Genomic DNA, 19994 nt, shown 5'->3' with positions numbered 1-19994 from the left:
GTTACCAAATAAAATATTCTGAAATATCAATTCATTATGACCATATTTCATAATCTATTTTTTAAAGTAACCCTCCTTACATTAAAGATAACTATTTAAAGAATATAGTACTTAAAGACATTGCAACAAACCGAATAATCGGGGGGAGACTTTATACTGAGGGGGGCGCGAAATATATCCGCCCGGGGATTTTATTTCAGAACAGATTCGCCGGGGGAGAATCTGTACCGGTATAAAATCTCCGAGGGGAGGATTTGTACGGGGGAGAGTTTATACCGGGACACCGGCAGAAATCGTCTTCGAAAACGTCAAACACTATGTCAGGAACACTTCTTTTCACCACTTCTTTTGTGGGCTGCGCGGATGTTTCAGATCCACCGGTTCAATTGCCATGTCCTGAGTGTTCCTAACCGGGCCTTTACACGGGATGGCGACTTTTGTCATTTCCGTGTGCGACCATAACATTTCTCAGGTCGTCGTTGGAGGCTCGACCAGGAGAATGGTTGCCCAGGTCGTTCCAAGGTGTTACACAGGAGGTTCAGAGATCGCCATGGACGCCGTGATTTTTTTAACATGTTGAAAACAGTCGCACAAAGGTCACCGAGGAGGTTGGTTGCTTAAAGGTGGCTCAAAGGTGACAGAAGGGAGGCACAAGCATTGCCGTTGTTGCAGAATGAAGGCACAATGGCCGCCCAATGGTCGCCCAATGGTCGCCAGGTAATAGATGCGTTCTGCGGCAAAATTTTTCCCGTCAATCTGGGCGATGCTTCTGTCTCCTTTGTGCCTTCTTTGGGCGACCAACAGAGTGCATTGAACGATGACTGTGGCGACCGTCGTGCCTCCATTCGGCGACCACGGCAATCCTTGAGACACCATGGCAATGCTTCTGTCTCTTTTCTGCCTCCTTTGCGCTACCTGTAGTGCCTCCTCAGCCTGCCTATAAATAGAGGGCTTGTACCTGCAGTGTTTCATTGTGGTTGCAGACGCTTAACAACTCGACTCAAGAAAGACTCAAGACTCAATAGACACAAGACATCATGCCTGGAGTAGTTACATAGACACATGATTTTCTGGGTTTAGGCGACCGTTGAGCGCCCTGGGCCTCGTTCCACAAAGCGATCTTAGGGCTAAGTTGATTGTAACTCACTAAGTATGCGATCTTAAATTTTTGTTACGATCAGCCGCCCGTTCCACAAAGCAATCTTAACTAAGAGAGTTGTAAGTTAAGATCAAAATGCTAAGTTGCCCCGGACCAACTTAGGATTGCTAAAATCGATCTTAAATATTGTACCATAACAACAAAGATGGCGACTTTTATTATGGTGTGCAAGGAAATGCGTCGTCTGCTAAACATGACCAAGGGAGGCCACTCCAAGGGAAAATTTCGTATCTTATGGCTGAAGATTCCGATCTTTGTTAAGATCGGCTACTTAAGAACTTGTAAAGTTACAATCGCCCTAAGATTGCTTTGTGGAACGGTTGTAAACTTAAGCTAAGACAATTTTAGAATCGCCGTAGGTCTCTAAGATTGATTGTAGTTATGATCACTTTGTGGAACGGGGCCCTGGCCAGGTTTTGATCGCTCAAAGGGGGTGAGGTGAGGTGAGGTGAAATTGGGTTTAACGTCGCGTCCAAGATTATTGCACTTATATAGCGACGTGCATGCACGTGTATGTGTGTGTGTGGCTGCTTGTACTAGTCCGGACTGATGCCGATTTATAGTGCTAGCCCACTGAGATACCATGCCGCAGTTTAACATGAATACCCCACTCAGACACAGTATACTGACTCCGAGCCGACCAGTCCTTGTTTTAGCCCCTTAATGCCGAGCGCCAGACAGGGTAACAACAAGTACAATCTTTTAACGTCTTTTTGTATGACGCGGCCCGGGATCGAACCCTGGACCTTCCGCTCTCCGGGCGGACGCTCTACCACAAGACCACGGAGGCGGTCTGCTCAAATGGGGAACAAACGTCGCAGCCCTGTGTAAAGGGCCCTGATTACTCTGCTGTATTTTGTATTTAAATGGTAATGGTGTTGAGGGAATCGTCTTCCAGATGTGTGAAGCTAGAACATAATCATGGCGATTTCAAGACTCGAACGAACCTCTAAGGTTGTTATTTACTCAACAACGACTGTACTATTACAGAGAGACGTGGCAATCGGTTTGTCTGTACCAGGATCGAGCGAAGATCTGTTGGTCGTCGTAACTTAGTGGAGGTACACTTTACTCTTACAGTCAGTGAATTGGATTTAACGCCGCTTAGATCGGTAATTCGGTTATATGACGGCGGGTAAGCTTGATGTGGGAGGAAAGCCCGAAGTGATGCTCCGCTTTGGAGAAAGCCATGGTCCTGACAAGCGTTTAGAAAAAGATCAGGGATTCGAACCAACTATCCTGGGTTTATGGCGCCTTCTGGTTGTAACGTAACTGCACAGCGAATTAGGCGCTTAGGTATGGTGACCGAGAGGGGACATCGCTTTCTCGTTTTATCACGTTCTCGATCGCGGTATAGCAATATTCCCTCTTGGCCACGATATGGGTCGCATGCGTTTCTATACGATAAAAAGTATGTACGTAAAACAACATTCATGAATTGTTAAACCTGACCGCAGTGGGGGGAGGCTGAGGTGGGTTTTAATCACAAAAGAGACCTGCGATGTTTCCAGTCACATTTCAAATTATACATATGGATGGAATGGTGAAATGTTCTCACTATCTACTTGAACATAATATAACAGTACAGACGTAGGTGCTTTTATAACAATCCACGGATTTCTGCGTAATAAATAATTTGATTGATTTATGGCCCTATTTAGGAGTTTTATTGGATCCCGCCCCCGGGCCAAGTTATCAAAACCAACGGCAAATAACACCGCTCATTAGCGCTGAGTAGAGTACTTCCTAAAAAAACCCAATAGCATCTTCCTAAAAACAACACTTAGGTGACTAGTATATCAATGTTTATCATGATTTCGGAGTAGATGTCTTCAAAGTGGAAGTCCTTACTCAAGCAATGGTAATACAACCGGTTGTCCATCATGTAGTTTCTAGTTTTTGGATGACATATTGTTCTCAGTAACCGTAATGTGGAAATAGATAGTTGATTGGTTTTATATTCAAGTTGGTATTTCCGCTATTCAAAGTGTGCAGTGAGGTCGTCTTATCAACAGTCATTTCTGAGACATAAATTCAAAGTTAAGTAAATTAAGTCTACTCTCATTTTTTTGCATTTATAATTAACTCTAACGTTAATTTCAAGATTTACAGTACATACTATTCAAAAGAAGTTAAAGAACACCCGATTCTTTCATATGACTATGGTTAGTCATAAGAGAAAGTGATAGAGCGAGAAAGCAAGAAAGCAATGTCCCCTCTGGGCGACCATACTTAAGCGACTGCGACACATGGTCTTTTACAGACAATAGTCTTAACAGGGCTGGGACGGGTAACTCAGGTGCTCGGGTGGGGTGGGTACTGAGTAGGACCCAGGTACCCACAGGACGACACGGATCCGTGGTTTGTCACGTGATGTATTGTTTCATGACAAAAATTCGCTATATAACTACATGGTTACACGACGATTTAAAGTCTCTAATGTTCGCATTTCTTTATGACTATGAACACGTTCCTTCTGACTTGACCACATCGTTTTATTCGTGTATCTGAATACATTCTGCCAGGGCTACTAGCTGTCAAACTATTCCCAATCGGACATTTTGTACCTATCTCTTGAGACCTACAGCGGGTACCCGGGTAGGATCGGGTAAAAGGGGTGTGGGTACCCGGGTAATAAATTTGGACACGTTACAGCCCTATTATTCAACAGACTATTAAGTGTTCCCTACCTTCACTCTGATGCAGATGCTTCAATCATACGTGTATTTTACCAGATGGTTTTATTTCATCGTCCAAACTCCACGTACAAGTTGCCAAAACTCAGGAATATAATCAATGTCTACAGTCGTTGCTAATACATGACAGTCAGGTTTTCGAAAACATTCCAGCCCCTTTTTTGGCTGCATTTTAAAATCACTTCTCACGAACGCCCCCTGGTGGTGCCGAACATTGTCCAGACGCGACACGACGGTTCCAGTAAAGTAAACGTCATCAATCCAAATAAAGGGGGATATGAGAGACGCTTTATACAAATTGGGAATAAGGTTTCCGGGGATGAAAACAGCGTACCCTCCACAGTACGTCCACGGGAAATAACGGTAGAATTTGAACACGTCCACATCGACAGCCCACTTCGACTTAATTCGCCAAATCTTCCCGACAGACTCAGTTGCGATGTCGCAGTAAATAAGATCCCGTGCGCGGATGTCCTGTTCAATAACCAGAAGTTGGTGTGTATTAACAAACGTATCATCGTCAATTTTGCCAACCAGTTCCACATTCCGGCAGAACAGTGACACCCACTTCAGCCCCATTGACATTTTCAGAGTCAAATTGCGGTAGTCGTCGATGAAATCCCCCTGAACTAAATCCTTGTGTTCGGCGAACTCCGAAACTATCTTCCTCGCTACAGTGGTGTTAGTTACACGTCCTATCAAGAAAACCGTCTTCACGACGCGAGGCAAGAAGAACAATCCGTTCGCGAATGTCGTCCTGAGTATCTGCCTGTGTTTAAAGTGACCTGGTGCACTGTTCACCACAAACAGCAGCGAGATGTTCGTCGTGTTAGGACAAGCATCCCTGTCATGGAGAAGGAAGTCAGTGTCATATTTCGCTGGATATATAGTGGAGACTCTCGCAGTTGTCTTTATGCCACTTGCATTGGCGTCTAATCTGGAAGAGTGTTGGCGTATCCTCGTATCTGTAAGCACGACCCATAGTCCGATATTTGTTACGACATGGAGAACAGAAAGAGCTATGAGGGATGCCATGCAACCTTTTGTCGAAATTCTCCGTACCATTGTAAAATGATGATATCTATGTAGTTCAATGCTGCAGTTCCGAGAGTAACATATGTCTGCAAGCACGTGCCTCGGTAACGATCTGTTGTCATACGCCAGCAGCTGAATACATGATTAACAGAGGCGCATCCCCGATTTTGTAAACGGTAAACGATCCATGTGTTATATTCGAAAGACCCCAAACCCCTTACCGGGGGAGTGTATGATCTGAAAATTGAATTAAAAGCAAATCCCTATATAAACCTCATAGAACCCTGCAAAGATGCAGATTGGTTAACAACCCAGCGTCAAGTATTCATATACGAATCATCAAATCAAACAGCTGGTGTTGATATTAATGGTATTGACTGAATGGTTCAATAATGAATTGTCTTGTACGTTATGGCAACGTCAATCAATTTGTCAGACAGATTATGATCACTGTGTTGTGAACATGAGTGCTCCCGAGAATCATCTGTAAGTATTTATATATCTTCAAATCAAACAGCTGGTGTTGATATTAATGGTATTGACTGAATGGTTCAATAGTGAATTGTCTGGTACGTTATGGCAATGGCAATCAATTTGTCAGACAGATTATGATCACTGTGTTGTCATCAGGGGAGTCTTTAGCATGGCTGTGTAATGAGTTGGATAAACACAGCACCTTTGATTACGACAGTGATGTATTAACTTCTTTGAGAGGCATTAAGAAGTTTGAGTACTAAGTAAGGATCAGATATATGGATGAACAACGTCTTTACTACAATTAGGAGCGACGTTTCGGTGTAGGTTCTAACAGCCTTATCAAGCGACTTCTTTAGTACAATTAGGAGCGACGTTTCAGTGTAGGTTTTAACACCCTTATCAAGCGACTTCTTTACTAAAATTAGGAGCGATGTTTCGGTGTAGGTTCTAACACCCTTATCAAGCAACTTGATATACCGCTGTCATCGCGGTCCAAGATCCCGACCCCGCATTCAAGGAAAGAGTGTTATACAGCTATTCATTGCTGATGATCAACACATAATGTATTGAGGGTAGTGAATGGAACATAATTATTTCACAGTAGCATGAGACATGAATGTAGATCTATGTAATCTCGATCGTAGACGACGATTTATAATGCATGCATACAAAAAAGAAATTCTGGTGTAAATGAAGCAAAGTACAGTGTATTATTTCATTGCAATAGTTAATGTCAACAAATTCTTCATTGGTCATTCTGAATGTCCTTATTTAAGGACTGACTGTGTATTCTTTTCGGTTCATTGAGGTATGAATCGAAAAACCGATGTGCAAACTGTATGAATCCGCGAAGTTTGCACATCGGTTTTTCGATTCATACCTCAATGAACCGAAAAAATACATAGTCAATGCTTATAATTAAATTGGACAACGAAAACATATAATAGTTTAACCAAAAACAGTTGTTTATATAAAAGCAGACAAAAATGACGAGATTGATAAACATTCCCAGTGTAGGAATACATACTGTGGCGTGACATGAATCAGGGGCATTCGTGACCAACTCGTGTTATTCCTGGACAAGCCGAATAGCGACTCGTGCCCCTCTCGTGGCCATTTTTGCGACCGGGTTCTGTCTTGGCGCAAACGGGTGTACCTAAAACAATTGTCAACTCGTTGTGGAATGGTTCACACATATTTCCCCGTATATTATATTTATTTCAGATGCAATTTAAAGCATATCTGGACATGCGGAATTATACAGTATGTTTGAATACATTTAACTGTGTCTTGGGTATATTTATAGATGCAAGCAATATGTAAAATCAAATATTATTTCTGAGGGGTTCTTTGACGAAGAACTTGAAATCATACGCGCATTCTGATTGGTTTGTCGTATTTTCGCACATAACATTCATCGATAGGGGGACGAGTCTTCTTGCAGGTTACGGAAAGGGGCGAGTAGTGTCGATTTAATTTAAGCACCTAACTTGTCACGTCCACACAGTGAGTAGCCAATCAACGGAGAGTAGGATTAAAACAAAGTACATATAGGACCTGTCAATCAAGGAAAGAGGCGAGAAGAACTGCAACAGTCAGACTGTAACGAGTCGGAACAAATATGTCCGGGAGAAGGCGGCTGTTTCAAATGACATAGTCAGTTACCGCCAGATTCGAACATTAGTTCTCTGAGAACGGGAAGACCCAGTTGGAAAAATGCTAGTTAGAAATGAAACCCGAAGAGATGAAAGTTGTGGCACCGAGGCGAGCGGGACAAAAACAGGCGAGCCAGTCTGCACATATGCTGTTTCATTACTTCTCGGCCTTCGGTCTCAAGGTTTGTATGGACAAGGAATATGCATTAATTTCGCTAAATGCCCACTGCATGGCGATACACGTGAGCAGAAAGGGAATTCCCTCGGCTGAAATATTGGGATTCCCCGACATTCCGAAGTAATAAAAGTAGTGCGTGGCTTAATTTTTTACATTCATTGGGAAATGAATGCAATAACACGTGACCAATTCAGCTAATCAGAATACAGGAATTTCAATGAACACAACGAAAATTTAATTAAAAAAACGTGTGAGGAAACACAACCAAAATGGTTCAGTTCATCCATGCATCCTCTTGTTACAGATCAGAATGGTTACAGAACAAAATGGTTACAGAACAGAACACCATGACCATGAAGACAGCAATAACACATAGCACTTTTTCATGTACAAGTTTATTTGCACATTATTATTCAAGGCATAAAAAATCATGAGAATGAATGTTGTAAATGTACAAGGGTATGTTATTACAGTGTGGATGATGAACAAAGACTAAACCTGCGTGGGTTATCATCACTGAACTTCTTTCGGCAGAATCCCAGCCACTAAACGGCAGGGGACACCAAGAACCCATGTACCCATGAGTGGAACTGAACCTGGGTCTTCAGCTGGGCATGTCAGTGGTGTAGTGAGTGAGTATGGTTTTACGCCGCTTTTAGCAATATTCCAGCAATATCACGGCAGGGGACACCAGAAATGGGCTTCACACATTGTACCATGTCGGGAATCGAACCCGGGTCTTCGGCGTGACGAGTGAACGCTTTAACCACTGGGCTACCCGACCGCCCGTCAGTGGTGTAACCAACATTTACTGGTCTGTTGAAGGTACCCATTCAGGGATGGGCAATAACTCAAAAAAGCAAACAAGCCCACAGGGCTAAGGGGATTTTTTACCTGCAAAAGGTTACTGGTTCTTAAAGATCGTGTGGACTCGGAAATTTACATAATAAATTACGATGCATGTCTCTGGTCTACATTCCAATACAACCATTGTTGATCGGTATTTGCGTATATTAATCATTATGATAAACACTCGAAACGTTGTGCCTAATGTCAAGGGCAGCCATTTGACAGGGAATAGATAATCAACACCATGGGTAAAAAAACGGACATCTACGGGCGAGCAGAGTCATAATTTTATTAGCCCAAAGTAATTTCTAATAGCCTTGTCTAAACACAAGTGTTAGTTTCCACCCCTGCCTGTGGTGATTCCGGGTAAGAGTGAGTGGGTGAGTTGGGTTTAACGCCGCTTTTAACAGTATTCCAGTTATATCACGGCGTGTCAGCTTAATTTCGGAGGAAAGCCCGAAGTGATGCAGGTCTCAGACGTTTACCACTTCAGTGAAACCCACAAGCACGGGTATGGTGCTGACAAACCTAGAAACATAATCGGGGCGAACTGGGATTCGAACCCACAATCATAGGTTTCTGGCGTGTTCAAGGGACGCAACTCTGCACAGCGAATCAAGGCGCCTTAGACGACTGGGCCACCCGTGCCCCCTCCGGGTAAGAAGATAGGTCCCCAGCAACCTGTGCTTGTCATAAGAGGTGATGGATCAGGCGGTCAGTCGATGACGGGTCGACTGCATGTTTTACAAAAATAAACTGTTCCAGGAAAATACTGGGAACATAATCTGTCTGAAACATAATTCAAAAGCCCCGACTAGAATATCAAATGACCGGCCCCTTGGAGACAAGAAAACTCTGTCACAAAACAATTCCTATTGATACTGATTGCACCAGTAGACCCATCCCTCCACCCTGATTCCTATGGTAGAGGGACCTCTTATGATTGATAGAGTTTGTAGGAGAGACTGAGTTCACATCACACAATGATCCTCGTCCACATGAATGCTGATAATGTGATGTCCCGGCACCATCGCCAATCCCAGAATCCTTGGCTCCTCTCGGCTATCATCATCATCTGAAACAAAGTTAGTGAGTGAGTGAGTATGGTTTTACGCCGCTTTTAGCAATATTCCAGCAATATCACAGGGGGGACACCAGAAATGGGCTTCACACATTGTACCCATGTCGGGAATGGAACCCGGGCCTTCAGCGTGACGAGCGAACGCTTTAACCACCAGGCTACCCGACCGCCCCTCTGAAACAAAGAGGGACAATCATTTCAATTATTTTTCTGAAAACATCTTTTGAACTGATTTGTAGGAATTGTAATACACAGGATCATTCGTCAAAGCCCTATAACCCGCAAGAGTGAGTGAGTGAGTGAGTATGGTTTTACGCCGCTTTTAGCAGTATTCCAGCAATATCACGGCAGGGGTCACCAGAAATGGGCTTCACACATTGTACCCATGTCGGGAATCGAACCCGGGTCTTTGGCGTGACGAGCGAACGCTTTAACCACTAGGCTACCCAACCGCCCCTTAACCCGCAAGAAGACTCGTACCCGTCGATGAATGTTATGTGCGAAAATACGACAAACCAATCAGAATGCGGGTGTGACTTCAAAGAATCCCACAGGAATCATTTTTGACTTTACATAGGTCTTGCATTTAAAACTTTTAAACACCGTTAAATATGTATGTATAAAACTGTAAGTCCCGATGTGTTTTCAATAGCATCTGGGATATATATGACATGGGGGATATATACGTAAATCATTGCGCAATGAGTTGACAATTCTTTTAGCTATTTCCGTTTGGGCTTAGACGGAACCTAGTCGCAAAAATAGCCACGAAAGGGGCACGAGTCTCTATTCGGCTTGTTCCGGTATAACACGAGTTGTTCACTACTGACAGCGGTAAACTGCTACTTTGTGTGCTCTCATAAACCTAAAATACTGGTTTCCTTTGTTTATTGAAGATTTACTACATTCTTTTGATGAACTCATGATACAAATAATTCAACTACAAGATATGAGTGAGTGAGTTGGGTTTAACGCCGCTTTTAACAGTATTCCAGTTATATCACAGCGTGTCAGCTTCTGGCGTGCCCAAGGGCCGCAACTTTGCACATTGAATCATGGCGCCTTAGATGACTGGGCCATCCATGCCCCCCCAAACAGATATGAATGAACAGACTTTAAGATATCTCATGAGTTGCCTTGTTCCAAACCTTCTCGTAAGATTATTGTTGTATTCTGTTACCATGGTTACCTGGGGAACGAAGATACTCCTCACATGACCCAAGGATGACATTCCTGTCACGATCAGTGCACAGAAACACGCCTGAAAATATACAAAACTATACTACATGGACAGAATATGAGCTATTACGAGGAGAGGTGAAATGGGGTTTGAGGTAGCGTTGAAGATTATTGCACTTATATATAGCGACGTCGATACTCGTACTTGTCTGGACTAATGCCAATTTAATAATGCCAGCAACTAAGATACCAAGCTGTAGTTTAACATGAATTCCCCACTCAGACACAGTATACTGACTCCGAGCCGACCAGTCCTTGTTTTGGCCCCTTAATGTTGAGTACCAGAGAGGTCAGAACAAGTACCATTTTTTAACGTCTTTCGGCATGATGTGGACGGGGATCGAACCCTGGACCTACCCTATTCCCTGTGACATATATGTCATCACAGTGATTGTATATCAATGATCCCTCAACATCCTCTACATATATTTCCATAACAAATACCTGTGTATATGATTAAGCATAAATGTTAAAGGTGCTTCTTTTTACTCTGAAAGATCTCAGGAAATCCCACCCACAACCACCCCCACCCTCACCCCCACCCTTTGTTTCTGACACTGAGTATTGAGTAGGGCTGTGACTGATAACTCAGGTACTCGGGGATCGAACCCTGGACCTTCCGGAGGCAGTCTGACAGTATTATGAATGAGTGTGTTGGGTTTGAAGCCGTTAGAAGCCATTTGAGGGACATTCGCAAACCACGGAAAGTCAGCTACATTCGTGAGTGAGTGAGTGAGTAAGTTGGGTTTAATGCTGCTTTGAACAGTATTCCAGTCATACCACGGCATGTTAGCTTAATTTGGGAGGAAAGCTCAAAGTCATTCAGGTCTCACATGTGCACTGCTCCGTGTTTACTATCCACTGGATAGGAGAATGTTGTTACAGTGTGAATAGTAGCTGTGTATAAGGTGAGGTGAAATTGGGTTTAACGTCGCGTCCAAGATTATTGCACTTAGATAGCGACGTGCATGCACGTGTGTGTGTGTGTGTGGCTGCTTGTACTAGTCCGGACTGATGCCGATTTAGAGCGCTAGCTCACTGAGATACCATGCCGCAGTTTAACATGAATACCCCACTCAAACACAGTATACTGACTCCGAGCTGATAAGTCCTTGTTTTAGCCCCTTAATGCCGAGCGCCAGACAGGGTAACAACAAGTACCATCTTTTAACGTCTTTTGGTGAGCTGTGTATAACGACTTGTGGATGCTGTAGTTAACCCTACCTATTAGAGTTCTTCCATCTGTCATCTTAATTTTCATGCTTTTATTCAACCATCGCTCAAGTTTCTGCCGACCTTCTGTCTTTGTCACAGACACAATACTCTGAAAGCAAAAAACAATTTCACAATGATCAACAAATTTATCAATATAATTTTGTAATGAGAAGTTTACACAGTATTCATATAACTGTATGAATGACACAATTTGACGTTCATACATATTTCATGAGACTGTTTATTTGAAATGACGTAAACGCTGACGGACTACTTCCACATTTGTGAGGGAACTCCTGGCACGAATACATACAGAAGCGCCGGTAGAAACTAACAGGTTAGTCCACAAGTCCTTAGAATGACGACATACAGCAAAACCCTTAAAAATGGCAACTTTCTACTTGTCCTTTTGTTACGTAAGGCTAAGTATTGGGCAGTTTGGCAAGTTCTATTGGACTAGAGCCTATTTCTGTTACTGCAGAAGCGTTGTTTCTGATCATTTAGACCCTTAATTTTGAACTTTTGAACTTTGAGTAGGGTTTTACATGGCTTTAGGCAGTATCCCAGCAATATCACGGGTGGGGGGGGGGGAACACCAGAAATGGGCTTCACGCAATGTACCCAATGCCATGAATCAACTCGGGTCTTCGGTGTGAAGAGCGGAGGAGGAGGGACGCTCTATTGTCATGATTATGGAGGTTTAGCTATTTTTAGGTCGGATACATGTGCAACATGCACTTTACACCTCATCACCTACATATTTGTAGGGGGCCAGGTGGCCCAGTCGTCTAAGGCGCCGCGATTCGCTGTGCAGAGTTGCGTCCCTTGGGCACGCCAGAAACCTATGATTGTGGGTTCGAATCCCGGTTCGCCCCGATTATGTTTCTAGGTTTGTCAGCACCATACCCGTGCTCGTGGGTTTCACCGAAGTGGTAAACGTCTTAGACCTGCATCACTTCGGGCTTTCCTCCCACATTGAGCTGACACGCCGTGATATAACTGGAATAATGTTAAAAGCGGCGTTAAACCCAACTCACTCACTCACTCACATATTTGTATGTATTTTGTGTGTGTTGAGACCATTACGCTAAGCAATGGTGAAACTGCTTGGTATTATACATTTGTCAGACCATTGTAGTGGTTCTCAAACTTCACACACACCACTAATAACGCATGTATATCAGTCATAATTGGTGTACAAAAACAACCCTAGTTTAATCCTGCATATAGCTTTCCGATAAACAATGAATGAAAACAAAATGAAAACAGACTTTGACATTAAATGACAGCTAACTGACTAGATGATTCACACAACTAAACATATCTTGACTAGAATTTTAAACTAGACACTCACGCCAGCTTTATAGAAATTTTACTAGCCCAATGGAAAAGTCACTGGCGTTTGGCTAGCAGGTATTTCAAGCACTGTTTACATCACTTCCTTTTATGAATTATGCATAATCATTATGCATTCTAAAAAAGTTTCGGTGAACAGAGATCGTCCAAACAAATAGGTACTTTTATCCCCAATTTCGTATGGAGGTAGAGGTAGGCCAATGCAACTTCAAAAACATTCAAGAAACTACAGGCCTAATGAACAAGTTAACAAGTATACTTTCAAGTAGCCGTGACATTCCAAATGCTGTCTTTGATCAAGCGATGAAATATCGTCCGAAGATCTGAATATATAAACAGCAGACATTAGTCGTGGATGACAAGAATTTACGACTTACTTACTTACTTACTTTGGAGATTTAACGTGCGCTTTCCGACTGATGCGTATTTCGCACACGGGCCCGGCCAGGCCATTTAATGTGTTTCCGAAAGGGGCGAAGGTGGTCTGTGCAACCCAAGAGGGGGGTTTTAGGGGTTGCTTATATAGAATTTGGGAATTTTGAGATTTGGAATAGATGCCGATGGGATTGGGGAGGAGAACTAAGGGAGCTGGGTATGGTGGATGTTTGTTTGTTTATGTGATTTTGATTTGGTAGGTTATTGTGTTTTTAGATGTGTTTTATTAGTTCCGTTTTTATTAAGAATACGCCTAAGGCCTTGAAGTTTTCTAGTTTATTTTGTGGGTTTAGTATTGCTTCTAGAGTTAGAGCCTTGTTTAGATTGAGGGTGGTTTGTAATGCGGTTCGATGTGTTAGGTAGTGTGTGCAGTGGATGAGTGCGTGTTCTGGGGTTTCTGGTTGTTTGCAGTGTGGGCAGTTACCTGTAGTGTGTTTTTTAAAAAATTTTAGGTGGTTATTTAGGTTGGTGTGTCCTGTTTGGAGTTTAGTGATTACTCTGTCGATTTTTTTGGATGGATGGAGAATTTTTGGTTTGGTTAGTGGTTTGCTGAGCACTTTTTTGATTTGGCTATTTGAGTTTAGATATAGGTTATGCCATTTTTTTGTGATTTTTTGCTTGTTTACACTTTTAATTTCTGATTTTGAGATGGGTAAGTTTAAGCTTATTTCTGGGATTTTGAGGGATAGTTTAGCTGCTTTATCGGCGTTTTCATTACCGTATATTCCTACGTGGGCGGGTATCCACAAGAAGGTTATTTGTTTGCCTGCCTTAGTTAGGTCGTTGGAGCTTTTAAGTATTTGATTTATTAATTTAGGTCGGTTTTTGGTATTTTTGTTTTGGAGGGCTTGCAGTCCACTTAGGGAGTCGGTAAGTATTAGGATTTTTTTGTGGTTTTTGGATTCTTGATTATGGAGGGCTGAGGCCATGCCCATTAGTTCTGCCGTGAATATTGATTGGTTGTTTGGGAGTCGGAAGGATTGTGTGGTTTTAGTTGGTTGTGTGGTATGGACTCCGAAACCTGTGTGTTTGGAGGTCGGATCTGAGGATCCGTCCGTGTAAATGTGACACCAATTTGGCCAATTTTCGTGTATGTATGCTAGTGTGGTAGTTTTAGCTATGTTTGGGTCGGTTTGTTTATTTATTTGGCTAGCTAGTGTTGTGTCTATTTTGGGTATTTTAAGTTTAGGGGTGAAGATATTTGATTGTTTGCAGTTTTGTTTAAGATTTTTAATTTGGTGTTCATTTAGGTAGTTTGTTATTCTTTGGGATATTGGGGTAAGTAAGGGGTGTTTACGAGCTAGAGCTTGGTTTTTGGGGCTGATGTTTTGGTTTATTAAGTTTTGGATGAGAGGGTTTGATTGGGACGCGGCCCAGAAATTTAAGCTTAGCTGTTCCCTGCGTAGACTTAGTGGCATTTCTCCTGTTAAGGCCTGAAGTGAGGTGTAGGAGGTGCCATGTTGGGTGCGTGTAATTAGTTTGAGAGCCTGATATTGTATTGAGTCAAGTTTTTTGGATAGAGAGTTGTTTAGGGTGTTGTATATGGCGCAGCCGTAGTCTAGTTTTGATCTAATTAGTGATATGTAGAGAGAGAGGAGGGTATCTTTGGATGCTCCCCAGTTAGAGCCAGTTAGGCATCTTAGGGTGTTTAGGTCTTTACTGCATTTAGTTGTTAGGTTTTGGATGTGAGCATCCCAGGTGAGATGTTCATCGAAAATAAGTCCTAAGAATTTGGTTTGTTTTTGAAATTTGATTGTTTGATTGTTTAGCTGGAGGATTGGGGAGGCGGGTTTCATGTTTTTATGTTTGAATACTATTCCTGTTGTTTTTTCTGAGTTAAGGGAGAAGCCCCATTTGTCAGCCCATTGTTGTATTTTATTAAGAGATTTTTGGAGTAAATTTTGGACCATGTTCATGCTTTTAGTGCGGATCCAGATGGCTCCATCATCCGCGAATTTTGATGTGTTTACTTTAGGGGATAGGCCCTCGAATAGATCGTTTATCATTATATTGAAGAGGGTGGGGCTGAGGATACTGCCCTGTGGAGTACCATTTTCTAGGGGACATTGGTCCGATAGAGTTTGGTCTATACCCACGGTTATTTTACGATTGTTTAGGAAGTCCTGGATGTAGTTTATTATCTGACCTTTGAGTCCTATTTTTTTTAAGTTTTTGTATTAGCCCATCGTGCCATACCATGTCGAAGGCTTTAGAGAAGTCTAAGAAGATGCCTGTGGTATATTGTTTATTTAGTTGTCCTGTCTTAATATCTTGTTCTAGTCGGGCGAGGTTATCTAGGGTTGAGCGGCCAGGAGTGAAACCGCTTTGATCTGGGTTTATGATGTTATTTTGGGTTAAGTAATGTTGTAATCTATTTTTAGCCATTGATTCCATTACTTTACATAAGTTTGAAGTTAGGGATATTGGTCTATATGAGTTAGCTTGATTAGCTGGTTTATTAGGTTTAGGGATTGGTATGACTAGGGCCTGTTTCCAGGGAGTAGGAACCTGTCCGTTTAGGTAGATGAGATTGTATAGTTTGAGTAGTGCCTGGAGTAGTTTTAGGGGGAGTTTTTTAATTATTTGGTAAGAAGTTAGGTCTAATCCTGGGGCTGTGCCCTTTTTCCTGTTTTGGATTACGTAGAGGAGCTCCTCCATTGTGTAGGGTTGATTTATTTCTAGATTGTTATTGTTTGGTTCTTTTGTGGGTTTGTTTTCTGTTTTAAGTTTATCTTGGAATTTTTTACTGAAGTTGGTGTTACTGCTAACGGCCGAAAAGTGGTTGGCGAGATTATTTGCTTTTTGGGCGGCGTTGGTTGAGTTGTCAATGTTAGGGTTTTTTTTATGTCGTTTTAAGCCTCTAATGGCGTGGATTTTGCGCCAGACCATTCTGGCATCTGTACGGTTATTTATACCTTCGCAGAATTTTTTCCAGTCTCTACTTTTGGCTATTTGGACTAGTTTTTGAACCTGGTGGTTTAGTTCGTGGGCTATGTTTAAATATTTGTAGTCGCGTTTTGCTTTATTGAAGGCTGATTTACGTTTTCGTCTAGTCTGTTCTATTTCCTCATTCCACCATGGTACCGTCGGTTTGCCTGTCTTAGATGTTTTGAAGGGGATGGAGGTTTTGGCTGCGTTTATTATATAGTCTGTTAGGTTTTTACAATAGGTTTCTGGATCATTATTTTCTATTTCATTTAAGTTAGCTTCGTTGCAGATATCTTGGAATTGGTCCCAGTTAGCTTTATTGTAATGGAATTTTGGTTCTTGGTTTTCTGTTTGGATTGGTACGTTTGTATTTCCTATGGTTATGTTTATGGGGAAGTGGTCACTACCTAGCGGGACGTCGTGCACTTCCCATTGAGTACTTTGGGCTAGATCTGCGGTGCATATGGTTAGGTCGATAGCCGACATTTTTTGGTTTATCTTATCGTACCTCGTGGGTTGGTTGCTATTAAGGAGTACTAGGTCGTTTGTTTCTATCCATTCGGAGATTAATTTGCCATGATTATCTATTTTATCATCTATGCTCCATGTAGGATGGTGAGCGTTAAAGTCTCCTAGGAATATAGTAGATTTATCGCTTATTTGGAGTAGTTTGTTTAGATCCTCAGGTTGGACTTTTTGTTCCGCCCAGTGGTAAATATTTATGATGTTTATGTTTCGGTTATTTAATGTGATTTTAATGCCGTTGGCTTCTAGGTTTGGCGTGTCTATTTTTATTTCTTCGTAATTTATATCTTCCCTGATAAATATGATTAGTCCTCCTGCGGCTCTTCTTGTTTTCGGTTTAGCTCTGTCAGTTCTAACTGAGTTGTAGTTAGGCAGTGTGAATTTGGATTTTTTTGAGAATTTGGTTTCCTGTATACAAGCAATGTGAGGGCCTTTATTTAGTTTAAATTTAGTTTTTAGTTCATGGCCGTGGGAGGTGAGTCCGTTGGCGTTCCACTGAAAAATATTTAGTCCTTCGAATATTGGGTTCGGGTGATTGGTGATTTATTTTTTATTTTTTATTTTATTCGGTGAGTTCTTTTAGATGGAGGTTAAAGAGGAAGAAGGGAAGATCGGTTAATTTTAGATTGAAAGCTACTTTGTAGAAGGATTTCATGCTAGCTTTTGGTGAGTTTTGACTATACATGTATGCTAGGAGTAAGGTGAGGTTATTTAGGTTTTGGGTGTTGGCTGGTTGGGGAGTTTGGTTTGTTTTAGTTGGAGTAGTGTCTATTGTTTCCTCAGTAGTGGAGAAATCTTCGTCATCGGTTAGATTAGGTTTAGCTGATTGAGTTTCCATGGGGGAGGCATGTGATGTGGAGGATTGTGAAGGTGTTTGTGGGATGGGTGTAGCTGATGATTTCTTAGTGTTTGTGTTTTGTTGTTGTGCTTGCTTGTGGGAGAGCGTTGTTACCATATGGGCTGTAGGGTGCTTGGATGAGGGTCGTGTTGTGGTGGTCATTTTGAGGTTTGTTTTGCATGCGGGGGTTGATGTTTTGGCTATGTGAGATGTGGGAGGGTTCGTGGTTGGTTGAGTGGCTGCTTGTATGTGTGAGGTGGGTGCGGTTTCTCGGTAGGGGCCCCAGACAGAGCTGTCGGTTATGGGTGTGGTGTTTGTTTGTGGGATGGTGTTTGGGTGTGGTGTAGGGAGGAGTGGTTTAGATGCAGGTGTAGCAAATTTTCGTGTTTGGATTTTAGCCGTGTCTATGTTTATGTGTTTGTTGGCCTGCTGGGTGAGTGTGTGTCTGTATGGGCATTGGTTTGAGAGTGAAGTGTGTTGGGTGGATTTGCAGTGGATGCACCAGGGTGTGCATGTGCCTGGGCAGTCTGTTTGTGCGCATTTTTTACATTTAGTTTTACGGTATGTGCATTGGGAGGCAGTGTGGTTGTATTTGAGGCACTTTGTACATTGCTTAACCTGCTTTATATAGGGTTTGACTTCTAAGTTGGTGTGGGCTCCGAAGGATATGTGTTTGGGGGCTTCAGGGAATTTAGCGGTCTTTTTGAAGTTGATTATGACAATGGAGGTTGGGACCGTTTTTCCGTTTCTAGTTGAGGTTATTCTACGCGTATTTACGATATCTGGATAACAATATTATAGGGATACACCTGACTCGCCTAAAAATATTTTGACCCAACTCGCCTAAAAAGATTTTGAGCGAACTACGGTCGGTTTTTGTATTTTAGAATAAGTATGTAACAATCAGAAATACATAGTAATGCATTTTATTGTTTTTATATTGCTTTGGGGACATTTCTAGATTGAGTGAACGATGTCATGGCGTTGTTTTGATACAATCGGTGTCACTCTCGGTGACATCACATCACTGATTGATTAGTTTGGGCGATAAAAATAAATACCAATCTATTAACGTTGTTGTTTCAAGTTGAGTGGATTACCTGAGAAAACTCAACAGAGTTCATCACGGGATTACTGTACTATGATAACAAAAAGTTGTCACTTTATCATTATATCTGCGTTGACCAATCAAAGGCGAGAATTCTTCGAAACTCCGGGGAAAAATACAAATGCCAGTTTAGTGAACATGTGGTGGTGCAACTGCAACGTACGTTGTGTTATCTTCAGGATATGAATTATGGATTTATTATTTGATGGATATAACGAACCCATGAGGTATGTAAAGACTTAAGTGATCTTTTAATGTATGTTTCTAGGATGTCAATATGACAGAAGACAAATTCTATGGATGATGCGTTGTTTTTTAAAAATTATTTGAATATGAATATAGGGTACTAGTAATTGTGATCATTAGGCCTAACCTAAGTTATATTTGCCAAACGCATACCCAAATATTATATATATATTTTTAGGCGAGTCGGGTGAGATTTTTTTAGGCGAGTCGGATTTTAGTCGAGTCGGGTGCAACTCATATTATAGTCCGAGTATAAGCAAACATCAGATCTCTGCACCAGTCCACCCTTAAACGATAATCAGCTGCTAGTCGGTGTGTATTCAGCAGGTACGTACCTCTGGTTTTTATTTTCAAAATTTCCGACTTCACGTTGTGCTACTAACAACTTTCCATAAGGACAGCCATCTTGTGGACATTCGCATGGTCCCGGACTGTAGTTTATCGCGGAAATATACCGTTCGGCGGCGTGATCGAAATCAGGACAAATAATATCTCACAAACAAGTTTGAAGATTACACATGATGAATGCGGGACAAGTACATTCTTTTTACATAAAATAACAGGAATTATAAGCGTTGGGTCATGGCGTTTTACGAAATGCTTACAGAATTGTTTATACTGACAAATATGCAGGCAAAACACTCACCGTATCATCACCAGCCATTTTGGCGAGTTCAACATCGAACTTATAACTGAAACGAAACAAAACACGGAAATTGATTTTAATACCGTTTTGTTTGGAATATTTATTTTATATTTGTTTTGTTACATATTGAACATACAACTACCGGTGTCCATTGTCGTTTTAATATATATACTGTGATTGTAATTAAGAAGAAATAAAGAGAATCAAATGGTATTCTATTTTCGTTTCAGGAATCGGTCACCAGGAATCCGAAGCTCCTTCCCAGCGCGTGACACCTTCGTTACACTCTATATAGAGAGCTGCGCGAAGGGGATATCGCTGAGAGGAG

The 19994-nt window shown here is 41.9% G+C and overlaps 2 protein-coding genes across 2 annotated transcripts; both read right to left on the bottom strand.

Annotated features, from left to right (window-relative positions):
- Positions 1 to 3641: 3641 nt before the first annotated feature.
- Positions 3642 to 5240, bottom strand: LOC124116539 (beta-1,3-galactosyltransferase 5-like). The gene has a single exon (XM_046477900.2). It carries the CDS (start codon positions 4918 to 4920, stop codon positions 3901 to 3903), a length of 1020 nt encoding a protein of 339 aa, XP_046333856.1. The 5' UTR covers positions 4921 to 5240; the 3' UTR covers positions 3642 to 3900.
- Positions 5241 to 7577: 2337 nt separating this feature from the next.
- Positions 7578 to 19712, bottom strand: LOC124116497 (N-alpha-acetyltransferase 38, NatC auxiliary subunit-like). The gene is made up of 4 exons (XM_046477846.2): positions 19667 to 19712; positions 11594 to 11693; positions 10320 to 10391; positions 7578 to 9124 (listed from the first exon to the last, which is right to left on the bottom strand). The coding sequence occupies exons 1-4, from the start codon at positions 19682 to 19684 to the stop codon at positions 9021 to 9023; spliced, it is 294 nt and encodes a 97-aa protein (XP_046333802.1). The 5' UTR covers positions 19685 to 19712; the 3' UTR covers positions 7578 to 9020.
- Between the last annotated feature and the right edge of the window lie 282 nt (positions 19713 to 19994).

This window comes from Haliotis rufescens, unplaced genomic scaffold (genome assembly GCF_023055435.1).
Source record: "Haliotis rufescens isolate VD_foot unplaced genomic scaffold, xgHalRufe1.0.p SCAF_13, whole genome shotgun sequence".
Classification (NCBI taxonomy): Eukaryota; Metazoa; Mollusca; class Gastropoda; order Lepetellida; family Haliotidae; genus Haliotis; species Haliotis rufescens.
This window is presented reverse-complemented; position numbering and strand designations above follow the sequence as displayed.